The 8,888-nt window shown below is 31.9% G+C and overlaps 2 protein-coding genes across 2 annotated transcripts; one reads left to right on the top strand and one right to left on the bottom strand.

Annotated features, from left to right (window-relative positions):
• Positions 1 to 2,398: 2,398 nt before the first annotated feature.
• On the bottom strand, positions 2,399 to 3,641 carry MONOS_9133 (putative CAP-GLY domain-containing protein; the record flags this gene model as incomplete). The annotated part of the gene is made up of 8 exons (XM_067879601.1): positions 2,399 to 2,504; positions 2,673 to 2,745; positions 2,844 to 2,880; positions 2,932 to 3,024; positions 3,079 to 3,122; positions 3,180 to 3,279; positions 3,339 to 3,482; positions 3,552 to 3,641. 8 exons carry the CDS (start codon positions 3,639 to 3,641, stop codon positions 2,399 to 2,401), a joined length of 687 nt encoding a protein of 228 aa, XP_067729576.1.
• A 367-nt stretch (positions 3,642 to 4,008) lies between these two features.
• MONOS_9134 (Exocyst complex component Exo70) lies at positions 4,009 to 7,205 on the top strand. The gene is made up of 6 exons (XM_067879602.1): positions 4,009 to 4,218; positions 4,269 to 4,365; positions 4,431 to 5,178; positions 5,306 to 6,261; positions 6,482 to 6,824; positions 6,927 to 7,205. Exons 1-6 carry the CDS (start codon positions 4,021 to 4,023, stop codon positions 7,027 to 7,029), a joined length of 2,445 nt encoding a protein of 814 aa, XP_067729575.1. The 5' UTR covers positions 4,009 to 4,020; the 3' UTR covers positions 7,030 to 7,205.
• Positions 7,206 to 8,888: the final 1,683 nt, after the last annotated feature.

Raw genomic sequence — 8,888 nt, 5'->3', positions numbered from 1 at the left:
TTGGAGAAACGAACGAAAAAAGGTATGCAATCTGTTGAAGAATGAAAATGAATTGCGGAGTTAATATGGCCGTTCTTTTGATGATTGAGCAGGTTTGTTTGATTCTTTGGCGAAGAACTGAAAAATGTGATGAAACATTTTCGGAATGAAAAGTGAACGGAGAAGTTGAAGAAGGAATGCAAAAAGAAGAAAAAAAAAATCGAAGAGGAAATAATCGCATTTGAAACAATTCTTGGATGGAAATTGTGTCGAAGTGGATGTTCTGAAAGAAAATAAACAGCAAACGATCGGAAACATTCTCCCCCTTTCCAGCGATAAAAATGTGATTCTTTTCGAACTTTTCCTGAAGAATAGCACAATTCCCCTTTTGATCATCTACGCCTTGAGCAAAGCCATAAAGAGATAGATGTAGGATGTTGGTTTCTGTTTTTTTTGAAATTTTTCTTCAACCATTTCATGAAGCAATTTTTCCTAAGAATCCATCGCAAAAGCTTCCTTTCGATCAAGAGCAGCATTTTCTTGTGAAAATTGATAAGATCTGTGAAAGAAGAAATGCATCTTCAAAAAAATGTCAAAAACTCTCGGTTGCAGAAGGCTTTGAAATACATCTAATCCATTATGAGAAGGCGATGTTTTGCGCAGATGATGAAGAAGTGAATTTAGAAATGCGCAAGTGGTTATTCTCCCGTTTGGCAGAAGGTTTGCGGCATTTGTCAATTTGGCAAGCAGAACGCGTGAAGAAGATGCAAATAATGAAGGAGTGTAATGATGAGATAGAAACTCAGATTGAACTGAATAAATGATTATGAATGCAAAGAAAAAGTTGATGAAAGCTAATCCCTTCCATTCGTTTCATTTTGTATGCACTCGATGTTTTGCTTCAATTCCTCGTGACCAGTGGCTTTGGCTCTAATTTCTTAGTATTCCTCAGGCGAAAACGAGTCAAATGAAATATATTTGAAGTTATTTACCGAAATCAAAGGAATAATAGATTTATCAGAAGAAGAATAATTCTTTATAACATACGTGCATTGGCTTCTGAATCATGTGAAAATTCAAAAGAAGGCAGCGATGTGGCAGTTGAAGAGAGTCAGCAAATTGCTCAAAAATGTAGCGATTGCAAAAGCTAATGCAGAACTGAGTTTATTTGAAGCTGCAGGTTTTGTTTTCGTGAGAAAGAAGTATAACTTCGTTCGAATTGTTTTAACAACTTGTGCTCCAACATCGCTGTAAAAAAATGGAGGTGATTAAGCTTTTATAATTAAAAATGAAAATGCTTATGCTGATGGAAAATGGAAAGAAGCTGTTGAAAATGGATATTCGTTGAGAATATAATTGATGAAAAAGATGATGATAATAATGACGATGATGATGTAAAAAATAAAGTTGAGACGTTGAGTGCAATTGAATTCAAAAATACGTTTCACAAAAAATTATTCCAAAAAGCATAGAGGATTTGAAAAAGCATTCGGCAGTCGCAATTTATCCACATTTCATTTCATGTTTTCACCTCTTCGATACCGATGAATATTGTCATTTCAACAGATGCTTGCTGTGTAGAATGAAAAAGGTTATGCGCGCAGCCATCGTTTAAAATCATGTTTAGTTTTTTTCATTCTTCGATTTTCTTTCAAATTTCTTTGTCTTCTAGTTGCTCTTCATAAGTTTCCAATTATCATCTAATTTTTAATTCTGCCAATGAATTCAATTTATTCCTTATCCTGCATATAATTTCCCGTTAACCTCCTTTTCCATCTCGCAATCAGATAATCTTTCAATTCGCATTTTTTGATCAAGTTATTTCTAATGGGAAACAAAAAAGAACTGAGATGAAATTTTTTCTCTTCAAAATTTTGCTCCATTTTTGAATATTTGAATCGTTTCATCAGTTAATTATTTTTCAAAATATTTTTGTATTACAATGTTACACTTATTACAATAAAAAAGTTGAAAAAGTTTGATACAAATCGTGGTTTTTATCATAAGTGCAAAATTTTTGTTCGAATTATTTCGAAAACTTTTCATTCATTTATTCAACTCAATTTGATCCATAAAAATATCCTCTGTGGATTAAATACAATATTTCCAGTTGAGTCAAAATCTGAATTATCATAGATTGTTTGGGAAAATCTCGAAACATTCAAAAAAAAATGGTAAAAAATACAATAAGCTGTCCCTGTTAATGTTGTTTGATCAAAATTTCAATCAATGAATTTAAATTTTTATCATTGCATACGAAATATTATTGGTCAAAAAAAAACCCTTTTTGAAAGGCGATTCCCAAACTGTACAAACTAAACAATAATCAAACTTATATAATATTCTTTCAATAGAAGTTGTAATTGAGCAATAATCAGAAAAAAATCAAATATATAATCAAACCTTTCTGCAAAATATCTCAAAAATCCAGGTCAAGTTCTGGAAAGTCTCCAACTTCAATATCTTTATTTCTTACGAATATCCCATGCTTTTCTGCGCATTCAAATATCTTTTTTCCCTCAAAACTATTTTCATTGAGTTACCAAATCAATTTCAAAAACAAATATTAATAAATGAATTATGTATTTCGAAATTTTGATAAAATGGAATAAACTGATGATCGTTTTAAACTCAGTGAAGACAAAGAAAAAAATGCTTGTTTCTTTTCAAATAATAATGCGCCAAGCACAAACCTTCCATCATTTTTTCCTATTGGCTCGTCAAGTTCTATCCCAACAAAAAGCCCACTCTTTCCAGGAAGCTCACCTTTAAAATGTTTAAATTTTCGATGCAAAATTTTCGATGCAAAATTTTTGCTCTTTTGTAAAAAAAAAAACCTAACAGTAGCAAATTTTGTAACAAACCAACAAATCGTATGACCCCTCTTCGATCTCCTGAAATCTGAATTCAAAAAAGTTAATATGCAGAAAATGAAGCCAAAAAAACACTCACTCGGCATCTCTTTCCAATTTGATCTTCGGAGATACTATCATGATCGTTTTCTTCTTTTAAAGAAGGTTGAGAACTTGAAAAAGCCTTTTGTTTCTAAAAATGTCGTAAATATATTTTGTTTAATTAAAAATCAACAAATTAACTCACCGCAAATAGTTCTTTGTTTTGTTCTTTAAATTTCCTAAAAGAATCTGAGTCAATTATAAATTTTGATAAAGATTTATATGAGAATCTTTTCGACTTCAAACCATCTCGTTTATTATATTCTTCTTCTGATATTTTGAATTTTTCAACTTTTGAAACATCTGTAAGATCGCCCAATGAATTTGTTGGTGATGTGTCCACAGCCTATAAAATGTTATATTTTATAAAATTGTTCAGGTTTCACATTAAAAAAATCAGCGGACATGAAGCTCTGCATGATCAAAAATTTCATAATCATTTAAGCATTTATTATTATCGAGATCATCTGCAATAACTGTCCCCTCTTCATCTTTAAGTTGTAATTTTATGCAAGAAGCTGGAATTCCGATTATTGAATACAATGAAGTCTTGTTTATAATTCAAAAAAGAAAAGAAAAAATAAATAAATGAGTCATTTGACAACAATTAAATCAAACTTTTAATTTCAATATTGAAATGTCATCATTAAATTTTTTTTCAGTTCTAATAGGCATCGAAGAAGAAGTTACGAAATACCAATGTGACATTTCTTAAATTTTTAACAATTTCAAATTCCCATTTTTATTTTTTAAATTCAATGAGAAAAAATTTTTAATATCAATAATATATGCAAAATATATTACAAAAGTGTTTTAAAAGTTCAACATTGTCTAACATTTAATAAATCTTTCGATTTTCTTTTTTCTGAATATTTTCAAAAATTTATCCTCAGAAACATGCACAACCAAATGAAAATTTTTAAGTGATAAAATGATTGAAATGAAGCTTTGTTATGTAAACGTTTCTGACTACTTTTGAATTCAACAAAAAAATATTTTTTTGTTTCGTCAATGAATTTGTTTATAGAAATATTGATCAATTGAGTTTGTGTAAATATTTATTTGACATTGTAAGTGACAAATATATATGCTTGAAATCGAGATGAATACATTTCAAAATGTTATTGCCGAAGAAGAAGAAAAACTCAAGATTTTATCAGCGTTGAACACTCATTTTTTGGATTTATGTCAACAAACGGCGACTCAAATAGATACAATGCAAGACAGACTCACAACTGTCGAAAAAAATACAGAATCTTTATTAACAAGCACGGCTCAATTCAAGGTTTTTCGCATTTTTTTGTTTTTTCTCATTTTTTTTACAAAATTTGTCAGTTGGAGCACGAACACATTCGAGATGCTCGCGATATGCTTGCAAAAGAAGCGTCTTTATTCGAAATTGATCATTCTATCAAGATTGTTTTGGAGAAAGGTTTTTCTTTTTTGATCATTTTTGAAGTGATTTTTTCAAATATTGTCGTTTTTAACGAATTGAAGAACCTTCTCTAAAGGATGATTTACCGAAGTTTTATACTGCAATTGATCAAGCTCAGCAAAAGGTTTCATTTTTGAAAGAAAATAAGATTAGATATGGAATGGCTGCAATTCTTGCTTTGAAACTTTGGGAACCAATGATTTCAAAAGCTTTGGATGTTCTTGAAAAGAAATATGGAGAATGCATTCGCCTTTTTTCTGCAAACACGCATTTTACTCCTGGTGTATTTGAGTACTCTTTCACTGATGATCCACATATGAAAACACTACGAGAAATTGCAACATATCTTGAGAAAGCAAACAGACATGGCTACAAGCAAAAATTCAGAGAAACAAGATGCCAGCATGTGAAAAAGACTATTCAACAGATATCAGTTGAGCCTGTTAAGAATTTTAATAAGGAAGAAGCAACCACAACCGGCTTTTATTCACAGGGATCTCATCCTCTTTTGAAGCTAACTGAACAAATACTATCTTTGCTTTTGTTTGAAGTGGCTTTAATAAATCACTGTTTTCCTTTTGATTCCGCTGTATTTGAAAGCATAGCCGAGCCAGCAATAACGCTTTGGGCAGACTTGCTGCATTATGTGCTGATAAAGCACAAAAGAGCCGATGACCACGAGTTTTTGGTGTTGGATGTGGTGAGGCAGATTCTGATTGAAAGAGAATTTGTTGTAGATGCCTTGAGAGGATCTCCGCAGGGCTTTGAGAGGATCGGAGGCATTATATGCGAAGCTGCATCAACAGCAATGTGTGTTTATATTTATTATTTGTCCACATATTAATGAATATATTTTATTATTATTATTATTATTATTATTATTATTATTATTTTAATACAACTGCAATGTGATACTTCTGATTCTACAAACCGTCAGGTCGATGCTAAACCAGTACACAAAGTCGATTCTCGAAGACACACGTCCTGTTCCGTCGTCTGGGACAGTGCATCCGCTGACAAACAGGACTCTGTCGCACATACGGCGCGTAGTGGTTTTTCACTACACAGCGAACGAGGTGCTGAAATACCGCTCAAGCATATGCTTGTCCAGCGCAGCATCCTTTGTGAGCAAGCTGAACTCGCACCAGCTCCCTTCCTTTTCAGACGAGCCTTCGCCCTATCGAGCAGAGAGCGAGAGAAGCGAAAGCGAAGAGGAGAAGAAGAGCGGAGGAGGACCTCATATGCGCGGACACACACCGTCTGCGCGGATCACACCTGCCATTTCACCGGCATTTTTTGGAACATCATCTGGCGTCTCGATGGAATCGTCTGGTTTTCCTTCGCCGGCTGGCCGATCGACGCCTTCGTCGTCTTCGCCAGTGCCGCATTCTCCTGTTATATCCCGTCGCACACCAGCACTTGCAAGCGATGCAGAAACCGCTTCCACTTCGTCTTTGTCTATCTCATCCACCTCGCTTCTACCTCCGTCTTCTGCCGTTCCCAAAATATCGCTGCTTCCCCAGCACCCAACTGCTTCAATCCCCAATCCGTCCTCTCATTCTGCCTCATCGTCGTATTTGTCCTCTGCTTCAGCCTCATCATCATCATCATCTTCTTCTTCTTCTTCAACTCGGTCAACACCTGCACTCGGGCGCCATCAGACAGCGTTGAATGTGCTGCCAACAACAACAGCAGCGACTGAAGGTATTCTGCCAATTCCGCAAGAAAAGCTCACCAGATTGTCTGGTCTTACCAATTGGATTCAGGCTACTTTGATGAATTTGAGTGAAAAATTGCAGCAAAAGACAAAGGAAATAAAGTCACAGACTTTAATAACGATCTTTCTGACGAATAACATTCATCACATCATTAATGCTTATGAATCTTCACCAAGTTTGTGTTGAAATAAATAGAAATAAAGAAAATAAATGAGAAATGTCTTTTGTTATATTGAATGTTTTTTTTTTTTCATTTTGCATACATTCGTATTATTGTAAATAATTGTATTATTTTGTTGCTTTTATTGATTTCATTTGTAATTTACAATAAATTTATGTTTTGAACATTCTCAAATTCTCTCATTCTCTTTTTCTCTTTTTCTCTTGTGATATAGTTCTAACTGTGACAGTACAACCGAGCGTGCAGGAGTCGATGCAACGTCTTTTCAACCAAAACAAGTGTGAGTTCCAGCGTGTGCTGTTGGAGAAAATCAACCTGGCGATTGTGCCAAAAATCGACTTGGTGCGCAAAAAGGGTGCAATAAGCAGCGGAAGCAACGAGTTGGACAACGCATCACGAGAGCGGATAAAAGATCGCTTTGCCAGCTTCAACTCGGCATACACAGAGCTTTTGTCTGTGCAGCAGCAGTTTGTGATTCCCGATGACAGCCTGAGGATCATGTTGAAGCACGATATTGGTGACACGGTTTCATCTCTGTACCAACATTTTTGGAACACGTATGATGTCTTTTTTATTGTGTTGTATTTCTTTCATAAAACTGTGTGTTCAAAAATTATCTTAATATTTTGTGTTTCTGAATATTTTCCTTGTTGATACAGATACGCAAACGAACCGTTTACTACAAATCCTCAAAAATACAAGAAATTTGATCCTTCACAAGTGAATGAGCAACTCCAGCACATTTTTATTCTAAAGTCTTGATCATGCACATAGACAAAAAGTGAAACAATTATTTAGAACAGAGTAATTTTTGAACTTTTAAATTATTTGGATTATTCTGTATTCATTAATACTTCAGATTTATTGAAATGAGAGGGATTTATGCTCCAGCATCTTTGTCGAATTCTTGTGGGTTTTAAAGACAATATTCATTAATTAGTTTAATGAGAGACAATCAACTGTTTATTCTTTTATTTCTATTTTTGTTTTTTGGTCATTCTATTAGTGTTTATTTTTTTTTTTTTCAAAAAAAAAATAATATTTTTATAATTCTTTTTAAGAACCAAAAATAATTTGAAATGAAAGTTTTTGAACACAAAATTTAAAAGACTTCCATTCGTGTTGATTATTCGCACTTCGTAAAGTTTAAATTATATTGGATCAATTTTTGTGATTTGACATCAGTTCATCAGCAAAAAATGCATATGCAACAGTATTGATTCAGTTTATTGTGTAATTGTTTTAAAACTCTACGGTTTCTTGATTCTGCAAGTTTTTATTGGAATAAAATTTGGTAAATCTTTTTGATGCAATTTTATTTAAATGTGTAATATACTGTTTCAACTTTTGAGAAAAACACCTAAAAGTTGGTTCAATGTTTTTGATAATGACATATATTTGCTTTGGTATTTTTTCCAAAACGTGGATTACGAAAACAATTTCGATATGGCTGTTTTTTTGATGAAAATTTCTTTTTTTTTAATCTTCAAATTATATATAAATATCATATTTCGATCAAATTTCTGTTCCAACGAATGAAACTTCACTGAAATGGAAATAATAATTTTTTCGAGATTTTGTTTTAATTTCATTGAAATTTAGAAAGTGGGATCAAAAATTTGATCGAAATATGAAATTTTATTTTATTTGAAAATTTAACAAAAGGAACTTTATAAAAAAATTAAGACTTTTGTTCCAAAATTTTTCCACAATTGTGTTATAATAATTCTAGCTTTGCTACATAACATAAATAATTGAAATATAAAAAAACAGAGTAAATTTTTTGTCGGAACTTTGTTGAACAAAATTCATAAAACAAAATATTTCGTCCCATGCCTAATGAGATAATATTTGGTTCAGACTGTATTTGTTTTATTGATTTTTTTTTTTGCAACAACAAATTTTCTTATTAATTGCATATCAAAATAAAAAAAAAAAAAAAAAAAAAAAAAAAAAAAAAATTTACCATTTGTGGAAAACCCTGTAAGTGTTTGAAAACCAGGTAGTTGATCACTCGAAATAGTCAGTTTTTTCAACGTTAAAGTCCTCTCGATTCATTTTAAATGGTTTTATTTTTGTTTTGTAAGATTTTAGTAAATACTAAATTTTGTGTTTATTTAAAAAAACGTGTGATTTTAATTAGAAAATTATTATTAATAATTGATCAAAACCATAAAGATGTAAAAATTTGTTGACAAACACAACCACAGCTTGGAAGAACAGTTTGAAAAAAAATATTTCAGCAGACATTGAAAACAATTAATATTTCTTTTAACTTGCAACAATAATTTTAGTGAATATACATGCTGCATACCTTTTTTCGAAGAGTGTACATTTTTTGTGATATATCAAAATTCTTTTGAAAAGTTCCTTTTGTTTTATCATCAAATAAAGTTAAAATTTCATATTTCGATCAAATTTCTGTTCCCACTCACGAATCTTTTTAAGAATGAATGAAATAGCATTATCCTGAAATAAATTCCATGCTTGCAAAGTTTGGTGTATGCGATTAAAAATTGATGCAAAATATGAAATAAAACCTTTGCGACACATGAAACAGGAGAGGCTTGCGTCGGTCGAATAATAAAACTTGTGTCGAAGTTTTTTTTTTTTTTTTTTTT

This window comes from Monocercomonoides exilis, assembly GCF_001643675.1.
Source record: "Monocercomonoides exilis strain PA203 chromosome Unknown scaffold16-1735695, whole genome shotgun sequence".
NCBI lineage: Eukaryota > Preaxostyla > Oxymonadida > Polymastigidae > Monocercomonoides > Monocercomonoides exilis.
The sequence above is the reverse complement of the archived record's forward strand: the minus strand, read 5'-3'. Positions and strand labels throughout refer to the sequence as shown.

Coding starts and splice junctions, on each gene's coding strand:
- MONOS_9134 (XM_067879602.1), top strand. CDS start 4,021: ATGCTTGAAATCGAGATGAATACATTTCAAAATGTTATTGCCGAAGAA. Junction 6,262..6,481: donor TGCTTATGAATCTTCACCAA/GTTTGTGTTGAA, acceptor CTTGTGATATAG/TTCTAACTGTGACAGTACAA. Junction 6,825..6,926: donor TACCAACATTTTTGGAACAC/GTATGATGTCTT, acceptor TTGTTGATACAG/ATACGCAAACGAACCGTTTA.